The 17,975-nt window shown below is 39.1% G+C and overlaps 1 protein-coding gene across 1 annotated transcript; it reads right to left on the bottom strand.

Annotated features, from left to right (window-relative positions):
* Positions 1–15,916: 15,916 nt before the first annotated feature.
* LOC101398447 (interferon alpha-2-like) lies at positions 15,917–16,522 on the bottom strand. The gene has a single exon (XM_004436831.2). The coding sequence runs from the start codon at positions 16,472–16,474 to the stop codon at positions 15,917–15,919; it is 558 nt and encodes a 185-aa protein (XP_004436888.2). The 5' UTR covers positions 16,475–16,522.
* Between the last annotated feature and the right edge of the window lie 1,453 nt (positions 16,523–17,975).

Raw genomic sequence — 17,975 nt, 5'->3', positions numbered from 1 at the left:
CCTGTGGAGGCCCTTGAAGGCCACAGGGTAGCGTTTGTACTGCGCAGACGCTCTCATGACTGCAGAGGTTGAAAACAGAGGCCATGGCTGGGGAATTGCAAGAAAGGAGATGGATGCAGAATAATAAAAAGGGGGTTCTTGTTTCTGGCTTCTTCCCTTTGTCCTCTTCCCATTTCTTGCTCTTGTTTTCATGAGGTGCTTCCTAACACGTCTCTTCCAGTCACCTCAAGAAGTTTCTCCTCTACACCTTCTCCTGAGGGTCTGGTGGTAATCACTGCAGAAGCCCACATATGAATGGGTTAAAAATCTCCTCTTTTGTAAGACACCGTCTCTTTCGTTTCATTTCTCCTAATTTATCCGAGTTTTATCACAAAACCAGGAAAATTCACATAACCCCGTCTCTCCCAGGGAAATCTCTCTCTTCACCTGGCCTGATGTATAGCTGCATCGCAAGGATTAATGCCCGGGGCCCTTTCCTGGCACTTTTTCCTTTGTTATTCGAAGCCCTTTTTCACTTCACCCCTCTGTGGAGATTGTTTTTGCTTGCGTCCTCTGAGACCAACTTCGTGTGGTGCAGAGAGCTACTTCCGGTTCCGGTACCAGTTTCTTCTGGTTAATGAGGTTTTTCAGAGGCGGAGGGACATTCAGAAAGTAAAACTAGGATGACGTTTGTAGCCAATTGGAATCACCGTTTGAACTTGGAGCTGCTTTGCCACAAACCTCACAGACTAGAAGAGGTTCCTCCTCTTCTTTTTCTATATAGTTCTCTGTGCAAGACAATTATGTATCTAGAATCAAAATTACAGTTGTCTTCTCCTCATCTCTTCAATTATTTCTTCAAGGAGAAGGGCCCTACAAAAATGATAAATTAGACAAGATGAAGATTATCGAGGAGTTCACGAGCAGCGGCAAAACAGAAATAAAGCCAAAAAAAGTCTTTCAGAGATATCTTGGAAGGGGCAGCAAAATCTATATTAAGAGAGTATCTTGATACTCTCTTAATTTGATAAAAGGAAGAATTCCCTATTCCTCCTTTTGAACAAAAGTGTATATAATAAACATAGAAAATCATGCACAAATCTTAAGAATACAGCTTAACAAATTATTATAAAATAAAAACTTATGCCTACCTTTGTAACCACAAACTAAGAGAAGATGTAAACACTACCAACAGAACAAACCTGCCAATCATTATTCCCTCCGTCCCCCATCACTACTTTCCTTCCCCAGCATCACGACTGCCTTTTAACACCCTATATTCTGCCTGTTATTGAACTTTGTATAAATGTATTCTCTCCCTCACTAAAATGTCCGTGAGATTCATCTATGTCGTTGTACGCAATTTGCCACACGAATGTGTCATACCCATTTAGAAATGCCACACTGTTTTATCCTTTTCACCACCGATGAACATTCGGGATTTTTTTCCTCCTGACTTTTTGTCATTATAATTAATTCTGCTATGAACACACTTGTATGTATCTTTTGGTGCACCTTTGTACACATTCCTGTTGGGTATATGCCTACGATGACGCAGCTGGGTATAGAATATGTGTATGTCCATATTTGGTAGATAACATCAAACATATTTCCCAAATGTTTGTACCAATTTCCACTCTCACTGTCAGCATATGGAAGTTACAACGGCATGACACTCTTGCCAACCCTTGGTATTGCTGGTCTTTTGAATTGTAGCCATTCCAGTGGTGTATAGTGATATCTCATTCCAGTTTTAGATTGTATTCCCTGATTATTAATAAGGTTCAGTATATTTTCATATGTTTATTGGTCATTTGGATAGTTTCTTTGTGAGGGGTCTGTTCAAATCTCTCGCTGACTGTCTCAGATATTTTTTTCATTATCTACAGATGATGTAATTGTGTACATGCAAAATACAAAAAAAATTATAGATAAATTGTTAGATTTTAAAAATAAATTTGGCAAGGTCACTGAGCACAGGGTCTATATTAGAAATCAATTGTCTCTTTACTAGCAACAAAAAATGGAAAATGACATTTAAAAATGATACCATTGACAATAACATAAAAAGTCTACTACTGAGAAATTGTCGCAGCCAAGAGGAACCTAAGAAGACAGGACAATTAAATATAATGTGGCATTCTGAACGTGATCTCAGAACAGAAAAAGAACATTAGGTAAAAACTAAGGAAATATGATTCAAGTATAGACTTTAATTTTTTTTTTTTAAGCAGCCTTGACAGGTCAAGGTCAACTTCATCTTTTCCTTGGCCTCTAAGTACAAGCCTATAATTAAATTTTTGATTCAAATAAGGTGGCCAGAAACCAGTGAAAAATATTACATAGTTTTTTCCCTTAAATCGAGACTGATTGTTTTCACCTTCAACACCAATGAGGATCAAGCAGCTTCTCCCACTTGTTCTTTTTGTCAGTGAGCAAGGGACATTTAAGCACGTGGTGGGCTGGCCGCATCATTAACAAGGGCGACCAGAGTCTGCAATAGGAGGCTGCCTAGGCCAGCCTTCCCCTGAGACACACACATTCATGTATCGAATCAATATTTAGCAAATATTTATTAATCACTTCATAAAGAAAAATGGTGAATCTTGCCATTTTATTGGGCTTTTGCAAAACGTCTTTTAATAAAGTTTTACTGTTGGATTGACTGTATGTCTTGCACATTTTTTGTGAGGTTTATTCCAAACATATTTTATATGTTATCATCATTATTACAATTAGGAATGAAATGATTTTTTCATTGCATTTTCTAATTTTGAAGGGGCTAACTTTTCATTCCACACACACACATATATGAAAGTTACTAATTTTGATTTTGTATCTGGGGAACTTCGTAAACACTATGTCTAAAAGTTTTTTGTTGATTTTTCAGATTTTTAGATAAACAAATACATTGGATGCAAGTGAAAAAATTAAAGGACTGAAAATACCAACTGTGATGACGATATGGAGCAACAAGGACTCTCACCCACTCCTATTGGGTGTTTAAATTTGTCCAACCACCGTGGAAAACATTAAGGCTTTATCTAGCAAAGCTGAAAACATGCATAGCCTATGACTCAGTAACTATACTCTTAGGAATTACCCTGGAAAAAAATCATGTAGCTATGCCTCAGGATATATGTACAGGAATATTCATTGCAGTGCTAGTTATAATAGTCCCAAACTAGAAACATCCCAAATATCCCTTAAAAGCCGTATGGTTAAATATATTGTAGTCCATGCATATAATAGGATCATAAATAATGACAGAAATGAGAACTACAACTATATGCACAAACAGGGATAAAACTTACCAACATAATGGTGAGTAAAAGAAATTAAGCTCAAAAGAATACATATTCCATTTATATAAAGTTTAAAAACAGGGGAAACCAGACTGTATGATTTGTTAAAATTATAAAGGAAAGTGAGGAAGAGATTAGCATAAAATTCAGGATAGCAGTTACCTCTGGTGGGGAGGGATGGAGTTGTGTCCAAGAAGGGGCACATGGGATGGTGATGGTGGTGAGGCTTCCAGAATGTTGCAACAGTTGATTGTTTTTATCGGTTGGTGGTTACATGAGTATTTGCCTTAACTATTCATTAAAATTTATACTTACCTTTTGTACATGTTTGTGTATGAATGTTATATTTCACAATAAAAGAAGGTTACTAAATAAGAATCAAAGCTGTAAATGTATACTTACTCTTATCTAAATATTTTAGCTGATAACCCTGAACAGTATCAACTGTATCAACCACGAGAGCATGTTTTCCCATACTTCTTGGCTTTCTAAATTATAACGAAAAGAAGCAGAATTGGAAAATAGGTAGAAGAAGACCAGAAATTCAAACTCACTGTGGGCAGTAAGTATCCTTTCAACCTTGTATAATGATGAAATATATGCGAGATTCTCAAAGTGTAATATGAGGGTCCCTGGGGTTCCCAGACACTTTCGGAGGACTTCAAGGTCCTCCATTTTGTAACTACATGTCTGTGTGAGACTGGATTTCCTTCAAAGACTTGAAACAAAACAACATATCACAACAGATTGAATGCAGAGCAGATATGACAACCCAGATGTCTTCTAGTAAGCCAGACATTCAGGAGATTTGAAAAACTTTAAAACACTTTCATTACATTTTTTTTGTTTTGGAAAATGTAGTTATTTTTCATAAAAACAGGTTTCTGGGGGCTGGCCTGGTGGCAGAGTGGTTAGGTTCGTGGGCTCCACTTCAGTGGCCCAGGGTTTGCATATTGGGATCCCGGGTGCAGAACTACACACTGCACATCAAGCCGTGCTGAGGTGGCGTCCCATATACAAGGAGGAGCAAGATGGGCACAGATGTTAGCTCAGGGCCAACCTTCCTCAGCAAAAAAGAGGAGAATTGGCAATGGATGTTAGCTCAGGGCTGATCTTCCTCACACAAACACACGTAAAGAAACAGATTTTTGTGTTAAGATGTATGAGTTTCTTTTTGTTATTTTTAGAAGAATAAATATCTAAAACATTCTCAGCTTTAATTTCCAATGTGGTAAATATCAATAAATATAACTTCCATAAAGACAATGTCTTTGGGGATCTTTATAATTTTTAAGAGTATCCGAAGTTCCTGATACTAAAGCATTTGAAAACTGCTGATGTTGATAATATTGGCAAGTACCTATTTGGGTGGCTAATTGAGGATGAGTATTACGGGTTTATAATACCATTAATCTCTCTCTTTATTGGTTGTTTTATTCAAATCTCAGAATAACAAATGTGATATTTTTCCAGACCTTTGGTAGTGACTGTGGAGTGAGATTATACTGGAGTAAAGCCCACTGGACAAGGATGAGGATGGGAGGTAATGAAGACGCAGGAAAGGAGAAGGAACTTGTTTCAAAAACAATACTCTTCACAATAATAAAATGAATGGTAATCTCACCAAAATCCTAATTTCACTGGAGAAGTTTTGCTCGGCAACCTAGAGAATTCCTATGAAACTGGAACCACGTGGAAAAGCTGTCTTCAGTGGGAAGGAAGAGTCCGACTCCCCTAGTCTTCCACCTGCTGTCTCACCCTCATCCTCACTCAGTGCCCGAGGCTGATTCTGCCCAGGCTGGGGTTTCCCCATAACCACAGGCCAGCAGCTGGTGATGTAGCGAATCAACCTTCAGGCCTCCAACCTGGTGTGAAGAGGCAGAATGTGCGGCTGAGGCCTATGTGCCCTGGTTTCAGACTCTTCTCTCTTCTTTTTCCCTTTCCCACATCCTGGATGTCTTGTCACAGGACTTTGACGAGACTCATTCCTCAGTTTCCTCCTGGTCACCTCAGGATCCAACTGGGATGAGGCCACTGTGCTGCGGGTCCTGCCTCACTCTTGCTAACTGCACCCCGCCTCCAATATGGACAAGCAACCAGAGGCTCCTACAGTCTGCGCCCCCTGCCACACTTGGAATGCTCCCATCAACAGGTTGGTGGCCCAGAGACACACAGGGGCTGGCCACCCAATGTCTCCCCCCATGTGCTGCCAGGCCTCCCCGTGCTGCTGGAGACTCCAGATAGGCCGGCTCAGACACAGATGCCAGGCCCCACCAAGCCTGGATTTACTATTCCCTTCAGATCCCAGGCTGTTCTCTGAGCTGCACTTATTTAATTCTCACAACCACTCTTAGGGTAGATTGAGCCAGGCCTGGGGTTGAGAAGAGAGTTAAACAGGCAACAAGTGTACAGCAGCTGCTGAATAAGCATCAGCTCCTGCCCTCTGCTAACACGTGGGCGTGTCTTATAGTCTAAGTTCTGTGTGAGTTTCCTGTCTCTGAAGCAGTTTCTGGATCGTCTTTAAAATGAAAGAGCCAAAAGCAAAACTTCCTACATAATTGAAACATACAACTACATTTCGTTTTGTTGCATCATCAGGGATTGAGTAATGACCCGAGGGGATGCAGAAATAACAGTGAGCTTGAGGCAGCAAGTGAAAAGGAAACTAAATGCGAGTCGTCAGACTGGATTTGAAGAATGAGGCTGAGATTCCCCTCTGGCCTGGGCTTGGCTGAGTGGAGCTCACTGAATCTTTGCAGAGCAGAGGATTCCTCTGGCTGCCTGCCAAGATGCCTGTGTTACTCTGGTGGAACCTTTATCCCCTGAACATAAGGCAGCAACAGGAAACCGGTGTGGGAAGGTGTGTCCTCGTAGACAGCTGGGGTGTGTGCCGAGGAGAAATGGCTCCGTCTAGAACTCCAGGATACGTGCTGTGACTCACTTGGCCCCGTCACCCCAGGGAATGGCTATTTCTCCTCTCCCTTGTGCCGTGGTTGAGCTGGCACAGAAGAGACTCCTGGACAGCTCTCTTGGAAGCCCCTCATCTTCCTGCCCACAGACCTAGAACATCAGGGAATAGTCTTCTAACCAGATTCAAATAGAAGAGCTGACATGGAAGGAGCACTTACTAAGGGCCAGGTACCATTATATATGTTATATATATTGAAGCAATAATCTTCAATATATATTGAAGCTTCAATATATATTGAAGCAATAATGTTATATAAATTGAAGCAATAATCCTCAGCACAGTTTTCTGCAGTGGTACTAAGATTATCTTAATTTTACAGATAAGGAAACTGGACACAGTGAGGTCTCTTTTCCTTTCCCGTGTTAAGAAATTTACCAATTGTATTCTGAGCTCCAAGTTTTAGCAGGAACATTCAAGGCCTGGTGTAACGTTCCCATCTCTTATTGCTAGATCCGCTGTAAGGACAGAAACTTGATCTTGTTCCTAGCTCTTATTTCTTATTCATTTCTTATTATTATACAATGTCCGATTTTGCCAACCCTTTGATTTAGCTCTCGCTTCCAAATGGCACATCTCTGGCCCTCCTCCCATTGTCCAATTCTTTAATGTCTTTCCATATCCCTCTATCAGTTCTAAAGTACCAATGATTGATGCTGTCTCTCCATTTTACCACCCCTCGCCCCCGGGCCTATGACTCTTTGCAAATACAGCACTTCCATAAGAACACTTACCACTCTGTTCTGTAATTGACGATTAATTTTTTCTGTCTCTTCCAGAAGATTAGACTTTTTGAGTCTGAACTTTGTATCCTCAGTCATTATCACAGTGTCTAGCCCATGGTCAGAACTTAAGTATTGTTTATTGAATAAAGACTATGCTAGGAATATGTGCTTGGATGAGCTTCTGACTGTCAAATTGCAAGGGGTTGTCTCAGCACTATTCGCTGAGAGTCCATTTCATAAGTTCTCTTGACAAGAATTCAAGAACCTGCCACATCCATGAGCACATTGCTAGCAATGTGAACAAAGGAAGACAAATAAAGTTCAAAATAGAATACAATTTTGATAAGCTTTAGAATACAAGTTTTGATAAAACTTAAATATTGTTTTAGACAAGTTTAGCCCCAATGCATGAGAGTCTTCTTGCTACTTCTGAGTCTCTTTTCTGCATAGTGTTGCATCCAAAAGAAATAGAAATCCATCATCAAAAGTCTTTAAAGAACAGTATAGGTCTTCACTGACATGTCTTGAAGAGAGAGCAAAGTGGGAAATTATATCATAGAACTACTCACTAAAACATATTTAGTTCCTATTTTAACAGGGCATGGAAAGAGATGGAAAGCTATTCAACTCATTTTACAAGGCTGTTATAAACCTGGATAATAAAATCAGAAGAGAAAATCATGGGACATTTTTATTTATAAACATAAAGATAAAAATACCACATTAACTCAGACTCAAAGGTGAATTAAAAATAAACAACTAGGGGCCAGCCCAGTGGCGTAGTGGTTAAGTTCTTGTGCTCCGCTTTGGCGGCCCAGGGTTTGCAGGTTTGGATCCTGGGCACAGAACTATGCACAGCTTATCAAGCCATGCTGTGGCAAGCATCCCACATATAAAGTAGAGGAAGATCGGCATGGATGTTAGCCCAGGGCCAATCTTCCTCAGCAAAAAGAGGAGGATTGGCAATAGATGCTAGCTCAGGGCCAGTCTTCCTCACCAAAACAAACAAACAAACAAAAAATAAAAAAACAGAATTTATCCAGGATATTAATGATAATTCAAGATAAGAAAATCTGTTCCTGTAATTTACTGTGTAACCAGGAGAAAAACCAAAAACTAATCTCAATGGTTGCCCCAAAACGCTGGATTAATGAAAAAGCCATATCTTAGCCTACTGAGGCTTGAAGAAGGAGCTTAAATCTGATCAATGTTATTACATCTATTAGGAGTGCTTTCTGTTGTAACTAACAGACAACTCAGTTAATGGAGGCTAAAAGAATGAAGGCAGGTGCGTATCCCAGTTTGGAAGTCTGTAGGGTGATGGTTGCAGGGTTAGATCAGCTGGTCAAAGCTGCGAGTGTGCTGGACTTGCATCTCTGTGACTCTCTTGGTCTCTTACTGACGGGCACAGGACAGCTCCACCAGCCCCAAGCATGACATCCCTACAAGGGCATCCCCAGCAGGCAGAGAGGAATAAGAGCTGAAATTCTTCCTAGAAGTTCCCTGCAGACTTCCCCCAAATCTTATTGTTTAGAATTGTGTCACGTGACCATATCCACCTTGCATTTCTCTCTCTCTCTCTACTTTTGATTATAGACTTAGGTCAAAAGCGGCAAGGAGAACCTGTAAGAATACGACACAGGGATTATGCTACTTTTCAAATGGCTAGATAATTGCCCCAACACCCACTTTTCCCACTGGTTTGAAACGCCACTTTTATTCTATGCAAAGGTCCCCTAGATTAAATTGTGTTACCCTTGACCTCTATTCAGGTTTTTTGATTGATTTGTCTATTCTTATCATAATACCACTTGGTTTCAATTTCTATAACATTAGAGAATCACTTGATATTTGAAAAGTCAAGTTCATCTGTTTTTTTCATCCTTTCTCAGATTTTCTTGTAAATTATTTCTTCTTGACACATTTTACAGTCAGCTTGCAGGTTTTATCTGAAACTCTTGTTGAGTATGGATTAGGAATGCATTGAATTTACACAGTAACACACAATGCAGCAGTTAAAACGAATGCAGTAGATTTTTACGTACTAATAGGGAAAAGTCTCTAAGATCTGTTACTAGGTAAAAAAACAAATTAGAGACTGATATATATGGAGTGATAATATTTATGTAACACATACTCAATATATCTGTATGGATAGATTTACTAAATACATGGGAAGATGTCTAGAAGGATATACATTAGATTATCAGCAATGTGGGATTGAGGTGGATCCTCCAAGAGGTCAAGGGTGGGCTTTTTACTTGAATGAATTGTTTGAAAATTTAACAATGATAATATATTCATGTGTATTTTGTAAATATAAATAAACTTAAGAAATTCTCTTTAGTTCTTTAAAGTCACACTTACATGGCAGCTGCGTGTCCCCCCATCGCACTTATCTGTCTCTGCAAATGCCGGCCTGCCTTGCTTTTCTTGCCTCCCTCTGGACAGTTGATGGGGACATTTTTCTCCTCTGAGTAGCTTCAGTTGTGCATCTTCATCCTTAAACCCAAAGGACCCAACACTGATGGCCAAGCGACACAGACATGTCATCCCCATTATGGGGGTAAGAGGAGGGCAGAGAATATTTATACTTCAATGTTTTTCACCCTGTTATATAGATTTTGAAAATCAAATATTTATTAACAGTACAAGGCAATGCCTAATAAGTGTTACATTAAAGAAGCTACAATAAGGTAAAGCAAGGAGAGAGTGACGAGAGTTCCTAATCTAAGTTTTCATGAGGCCCTTGGTTAGATGTTGTTCTTGTATTTATCTGAGATGAAGCAACTTCCTTAGGACTATCTTCATTTTTCTCACTACTAAAGAAGACTCAGTCTACCACTAACTCCTTACTGACATTACCCTCTTCATGATCACCAAGGACCGACTGAGGAATTTAATAGACTTCTCTCAGTTTTAATAAGAACAATAATAATCCATTTTAGGGGCCAAGTATTGTTCTGTACTGCATACCTTATCTCATTTAATCAAATCAAAGATCCTGCAAGGAGGGTATTATTATTCCCATTTTATAGAGAGGGAAACTGAGGCTGCTCAAAGAGGTTAAGTATATTTCCCAGGGTCATACAGTGAATCAGCGGGAAGCCAGAATTTAAACATTCGTTCAGACTCTGAACAAGTTCCATGCCCTTACCCACAATGATATGATTCTTGGGTGTCTATGCAAGACTTAATTTTTTTTTAAATTTATTTGTGACAAAATGGCATGCATAAAATTTCCCATCTTAACCATTTTTTAAGTGTGTAATTCAATAGTGTTTAGTATATTCACATTGTTGTACAACCAATCTCCAGAACTGTTTTCGTCTTGCAAAACTGAAACTCTATACCCATTAAACAACAACTCCTCATGCTCCTCTCTTCCAAGCCCATGGCAACCACCATTCCACTTTCTGTATCTATGAATTTGACTACTCTAGGTACCTCATATAAGTGAAATCAAACAGTATTTGTCTTTTTGTGACTGGCTTATTTCAATTAGCATAATGTTCTCAAGGTTTATCCATGCTGTAGCATGTGTCAGATTTCCTTCCTTTTTAGAGCTGAATAATATTCCATTGTATGGATATATCACATTTTGTTTATCTATTCATCCATCAATGGACACTTGAGTTGCTTCTACTTTTTTGCTATTGTGAATAATGCCGCTCTGAACACGAGTGCAGAAATATCTCTTCTAGACCATGCTTTCACTTTTTTGGATGTATACTCGAAAGTGTAATTACTGGATCATATGTTAATTCTATTTTTAATTTTTTGAGGAACCTTCTTAATTTTTCCATTGTGGCTGCACCATTTTACATTTTCACCACCAGAGCACAAGTGTTCCAATTTCTCCACATCCTCGCAAACACTTTTTTTTGATAGTAGCCATCCTAATGAGTGTGAGATGGTATCTCACTGTGGTTTTGATTTGCATTTCCCTAAAGATGAGTGATGTTGAGTATCTTTTCATGTCCTTGTTAGCCATTTGTATATCTTCCTTGGACACATGTCTGTTCAAGTTGTTTGCCCATTTTTTAATAAGGTTGGGGGTTTTTTGTTGTTCTTGTAATCTATGGAAGACTTTTAACACCCTTTTGTCCCCCCAAAGTCTTGTCCTTTGGCTTTTGAGGTATTGTGGGTTCCCACTCAGTTTCTCTGTACTTTTGACCAGTTCTTTCTCCCCAGCTCCTGAAATGTAGAGGCTTTAACAAAAGATCAAGGCATCTGAATTTCTTCATATAATTACTACAACAAACTCAGAGGTGAATAATAATTTATTGAGTAACTACTATGTGCACAGTTAATAACAACAACAACAGTAACAAATATCTCACATCTGAGTGATTCCTATGTGCCAGGTATTTTGCACCCATGACTCATTACCTCATAAGGCTATGAGGTTCAGCATTATTATTAACGCCATAATACAGCTGTGAAAATTGAGCCACAAAAAGTTCAGGCAACTTGCCCAAGGACCTGCAGTAGACCATGGAAGAGGCTAAGAAGTGTTCTTGTTTGCAAGAAACCTATGTCCAAAGGAGAAGACAAGACTAGCATGCTGCAGAAAATTAGAAATAACGGGGTATTCATAAAAACCCTAATTACTATGTGAAGACAACTACTAAATATATAGATTTAATTTTTCACTTCTATTAACAATCTTCAAGACCTCCGTGCACTGCGCTGCAAACAGGATGAGACGTTATGAAAGGGGAAGTCATGATAATTACTCAAAAGGACCAGTTACTCAGCAATCATATAAATGTTCCTCTGCTTAAAGTTCTGGAGTAGGTGACTGGGGTTAAAAGGATCTGATAGTTCCCTGCCCTTAAGGAACTTAAAATTTTTTGGGAAGACATGAACATGGAAAATAATTAGAGTAATAAAAGATCATCTAGGTCTACTAACCATTTTAAGGTGTACAATTCTGTGGTATTTAGTACTTGCACAGTGTTGTGCAACCATCACCACTATCTAGTTCCAGAACTTTTTGTTCACCCCAAACAGAAACTTCATACACATTAAGCAGTTGTCACTCTGCATTCCCTCATCCTCCCCAGCCCCCGGCAACCACAGTCTGCCTCCTGGCTCTACGAATTTGCCTATTTTGGATGTTTCATATAAATGGAATCATACAGTTAGTGATTTTTTGTGTCTGGCTTCCATCACTTTGCATAACGTTTTCAAGGTCCATTCCTATTGCAGCAAGCACCAGTACTTCATTCCTTTTTATGGCTGAATAATATTCCATTATATGGGTATACCACCATTTGTTTATCCATTCATCCATCAATGGGCATTAGATCGTTTCCACTTTTTGGCTATTGTGAATAGTGCTGTTGAGAACATTTAAATACAAGTATTTGTTTGAATATTTATTTTCAATTCTTTTGTGGTATATAACCTAGAAGTGAACATTTTCATAACACAAAAATTTATATACCACAAAAAATTACTATGTGATCCATACCATTCTGGATCATATGGTAATTTTATGCCTAACTTTCTGAGGAACAACCAAACTGTTTTCCACAGAAGCTCAAACATGTTATATTCTCACCAACAATGTGTGAGGGTTCCAATTTCTCTATATCCTCACCAGCACTTGGAGTTATTTTCCATTTATTTGATTACAACCCTCTTAGTGGGTGTGAAGTGGTATCTCATTATAGTTTTTATTTGCAAGTCCCTAATGATTAATGATATTGAGCACCTTTTCATGGTTTTGTTGGTCATTTCTGTATCTTCAGGGGCACGTCTCCTGATCTTCAGGGGCCCATCTTGAACATCTATTCAAGTCCTTTGTCCATTTTTTAGGTAACTTGCTTGCCTTTTTATTGTTGAGTTGTAAGTGTTCTTTATATATTCTGCATACTAGACCTTTATTAGATGCATTATTTGCAAGTATTTCTCCCATTCTGCAGATTGCCTTTTCTCTTTCTTGATAATGTCCTTTGATGCACAAAAACTTTTAAGTCCAATTTATCTATTTTTTTCTTTTGTTGCTTATGCTTTCAGTGTATTACCTAAGAATCCATGGGCAAAACCAAGGACATGGAGATTTATCCCTATGTTTTCTTCTAAGAGTTTTGTAGACTTAGTTTTTACATTTAGATCTTTGATCCATTTTGGAATTTTTCAGTATGGTATGAGGTTAAGATCCAACTTCATTCTTTTGCAATGTGAATATCCAATTGTCCCAGCACCATTTGTTGGAGAGACCATTCTTTCCCCATTGAACGGTCTTGGTAACCTTGTCAAAAATCAATTGACCATAGATGTATAGGTTTATTTCTGGATTCTCAGTTCTATTCCATTGGTCTATTTGTCTACCTTTCTGCCAGTATCACACTGGTTGGATAACTATAGTTTATAGTATCTTTTGAAATCAGGAATGTGAACCTTCCAACTTTGCTCTTATTTTTTTAAGATTGTTTTGGCTATTGGAGTCCCTTGCAATTCCACATGAATTTTAGGATTGGCTTTTCCATTTCTGCAAAACTGGCCATTAGGATTTAGTGAGGGATTGCATTGAATCTGTAGATTGCTTTGGGCAGTACTGCCTTCTAAATAATCTTAAATCTTTCAATTCATAAACATGGGATGTCCTTTCATTTATTTAGGTCTCTGTTATGTACTGAATTGTGTTACCTCAAACGTTATATGTTGAAGCCCTAATCCCTAAAGTGACTTATTTGGAGACAGGGCCGTTGAGGAAGTAATTAAGGGTAGATGAGATGGGGCCCGAATCTGATAGGTTTGGTGTCCTTAGAAGAAGAGGAGAGACACCAGAGGTCTCTCTCTCTCTGTGTTCACAGAGGGAAACCTATGTGAAGACACAGCAAGAAGGTCGCTCTCTACCTGCCGGGAAGAGAGGCCTCACCAGAAACCAACCCTAATCACACTTTGCTCTTGAACTTCTAGCTCTCAGAAGTGTGAGAAAATAATTTCTCTTGTTTATTCCTCCCAGTCTGTGATATCTGGTTGTGGCTGCTTGAGCTGACTAATACAGTACTCTTTAATTTATTTTAGCAATGTATTGTAGTTTTCCGTTACAATCTTGTGCCTCCTTAGTTAAACTTATTCCTAAGAATTCAATTCTTTTTGATTTTATTATAAATAGAATATTTTTTCTTAATTTCCTTTTTGGATTGTTCATTGCTAGTTTATAGAAACACAACCTAGTTTTTGCGTGTTGATCTTGTATCTTACAACTTTGCTGAATTCGTTTATTAGCTCTAATAGTTTTGTGTGTGTGGATTCTTTAAAATTTTCTAAAATAAGATCATGTCATTCGTGAATAGAGAGTTTTATTTCTTCCTTGCCAATTTGGATGTCACGTGTCCTTCACTTTTATAGGGTGGTCACCGTCAGTCACCTGTATTAGCACTTATTGACCCCTGTCCTTGGATTCTTTTTTTTTTTTAAAGATTTTATTTATTTTCCCCCCAAAGCCCCCTAGTAGATTGTTGTATGTCATAGCTGCACATCCTTCTAGTTGCTGCGTGTGGGACGCGGCCCCAGCATGGCCGGAAAAGCGGTGCATCGCTCGCCGAGGATCTGAACCCGGGCTGCCAGCAGCGGAGCGCGCGCACTTAACTGCTAAGCCACAGGGCCGGCCCTGTCCTTGGATTCTTTGATGTCTCCTCGCAGTCTGGTGAACGGCCGTTTGCTTCCTGGTATCTTCTCCCATCTAATCAGGATTTGACACAAAATTCTGCCAGACACTAATCAGAATCCATTTCAGATTTAATACTAATGATTCTGAGTCTGAGAGGTGCTAGTGTGTCCATTCTCTTTATTTTTCAGAGATATACCACTGGCTAACCTCACTTTTCTTCTCCTTAGGCCAGCTCTCTAGAAGACTATAAACATTTTGAGTACAGGGTATAATCTTATTCAACTTTGTACTCTAGCACCTAGCATCGCACCTAGTATATATTACAATGTAGGATCTCAAACAATATTTGTTAAGTGAATAAGGATAGTGATGATAAAAAAAATTACAATTAATTGGCAGAAGGGAGTTTTGAGAGTCAAATAAAATAATAAATATGGAGCAATCGTGGAAAATAAAAGCATATTTCAATGTGCATTATGATTAAATTAATTTTGATTAGAGGGATAATTCCTTCTATTTTGTGCTTGAAATATTTAGAATATAAGAATAACAAATAAGACATCAGGAGTGGTCAAGTGTCGAAAACTTACTCACCCTCCCTTCCTCAGCCTTCTCCAAGACTCTCCAGTGTCCACATGTCTAGATTGATTTCTCTTGGTTTATGTGGTTCGCTAAACCTTGAAGCATCTCCAGTTGTTGGAGGCCCCAAGCGGGTAATGGTGTCCATGCCCTGGGCTTTTGTCCTCAGATCTCCCTTCCACCTCTAAGCTATGTCTTAGGGAATCGTATTCAATCCCTCCTCAAGATGTCCTCTGTGCTATGACCCGTGCTGGGCTCCACCTATTCCCTCTTCACTCAGGAACCTTGCTTAGGTTACTTAGTGGGATCTGGCTTAGGGTGAGGTTTTTATTCAAAAAGTGTGTGCAAGCAAAATTGGTTTTTAAAAATTGCTTTTATTTCCCATAACTTAACTATGAACAGCAGTTGGGGACAAAGTGTAATACTAAGCAAATGATATGAAGAATAAATATTTAAATACTATGAATAGCATAAATATTACAAATAATTTAAATAAATAAATTTACAAAAGTTTTTTCAGCTAAAGCAAACGGATTGTGCATTTTTCTGTTCTAAACAACTTCTAACTTACAACACTTAACAGACTTAATATAATTTTATGATAATCCCATACATTGGCTATTACTTATTTTTCATCTGGCATAAATATAGGGATGAAGATTGCACTTTGTGTCTTAGAAGATAGCCATTTAGTTGGCCAAATGAATTGTTTTCAGACTCAGTGTCTTCTTTATTTCGAGAGTTTTCCTGTGAGCTTGTTCATGAAGAGGAAGCACCTTCTGATTTCCACGCTGACCACCTCCCAGGCACAGGTGCTGTACTCTTTCTCTTTCAGATACAGACTGATTCTGTGGAAGTACCTCTTCACAGCCAGCCTGGAGTTCTCACTTCCCAGGGGTGACTGTTGCACCTTCGTCTCCTTCCCCAAGCATGTCTCCAGGTCATCCAGCTGCTGATAAAGTCCAACGAGGAATTGGTCCAGGAGGGTGTCATCCCAAGCCGCAGGAGAGCCGCTGGTGCTGAAGAGGCGGAAGATCTGCTGGAGCGTCTCGTGCACGACAGCTGCGTCTTGCGTCTTTTCAAGCTGGTGCCCGTCCACAAGCATCTGCGGAAATCTGAAGTCAGCCCTGTCCTTCAGACACGACCGAATGGAGATTCTCTCCATTTGACTCAAAAGTGTGAAGGCTTCCTGATTGCCATGGCTCAGAGGCAGGTCACAGCCCAGAGGGCAGGCAGGGCTGGAGCACAGCATCACCAGGGCCAGCAGCACAGAGACTGGGAGGGCCATTGGGAAGCCGGAGGATTCTGCAAGAACACCTGAAGGGGACGTCGCAGCAAGTTCTGAGGACTTTGGGTAACCAGTACCTTTTAAATAGTGAGTATAGAAACTTTCATTTTCTGGGTTTTTCCATTTTTTGTCCTTTCCTTTCCCTTTCTACTTTTTTTTTTACCAAGTCAATTAAAAATGTGCACTTATTGATATGAGTGCCTAGACGAGGGACTCCAAATCACACATGCCATTACAATATCCACATAGTATTATAACATAGTTTCCATACCTCCTAGAAAGTTCTTGGGGAGAAAAGCCTAGATTAAGGCAGAGAAGGAAGAAATACTCATACACTCAATGGTGGCTTTTCAAAGTCAGCAGGAAATATAAAAGTGCTTATAAAAGAGGAGATTTTTCTTCTTTTTTCTGATTTTTCTGATTTTTTCCTTATTTACACTTTTCCTCCTTCTTTAAAAGATTTCAACTGTATATGTATCTTAAAGATATCCTCTGAGTTCGTCTCAAAATTACCGAAGACATTGTTTCGCAGATAAGATTTGTTAAAAATAAATTATGGTGCACTTATGGTCTGCCAGGCACTTTGCTAGGTGCTGGTTTCCCTAAAAGGGTCAAGTTTGCCTGTGTGTGATTCTCTCTGTTCTCTACCAAATACAACCTTCCCCGGTAAAAACTCTGCCTCAGTCATTATGCAGTAAGGCAGATAATCTCATCTCTTTAGATAGTCATTGACAAGTGCCATCCTACCACATATTCAGGGATAATTGGGCTGCATTCAAAGTTAATCATCACATGTCTTCATTGAATCTGTAATATACAGATTATTTTTAATAATATTAATGGCAGCAATCTTTTATTATACAGGCTCTCAGCAAAGTGTTTTACAGACATTGTTTCACTTAATCTTCACAGCTTCCCTATGAGATAATTACTATAATGATTTACATTTTGCAAACGAGGAAACAGAAAACTCAGAGTGGTTGCTTAACTTGCTGAAAGCCTTGATTTATTCCGTAAGTGGTATTTAGCGCTACACTGTTCTGCCTCCACGTTACTCCTCATTAACCTGAAGCACTCTCCTTTAGCTACACTCTGTATGCCTATAATTACATAATCCATCTAATTATTTGTTTAACATCTGACTACCCTAACAGACTGTAAGCTCCTTGAGGACAGTAGTGCCCTATCTCGAGTGTCTAGCAAGGTGTCTGTCACAGAGGAGGCACACAGAGGGCTCTCTGTCCCACAGCAAGTACAAAAATGACTATGTGTGCCAATGAGGGAGTAGACCTAAAATTTGGGGGGACTGTGTCAGAAAATGGTAGTCTTCTATAAACAAAGACAGTAAGAATAAATGTTAAGTGGATGCTTTAACCTCCTGGATAATTTCTGAAATTATCTCAGATGAGAATAGGAAGTTTCAAAGAAATAGTAGAGCTCAACAAAACAGGTCATGTGAAAGGCAAGACTGGAACTTAGCAAGTGAAAAGGGCGCTATAGC

This window comes from Ceratotherium simum, chromosome 20 (genome assembly GCF_057802395.1).
Source record: "Ceratotherium simum simum isolate JZ-2026a chromosome 20, ASM5780239v1, whole genome shotgun sequence".
Lineage (NCBI taxonomy): Eukaryota > Metazoa > Chordata > Mammalia > Perissodactyla > Rhinocerotidae > Ceratotherium > Ceratotherium simum.
The sequence above is the reverse complement of the archived record's forward strand: the minus strand, read 5'-3'. Positions and strand labels throughout refer to the sequence as shown.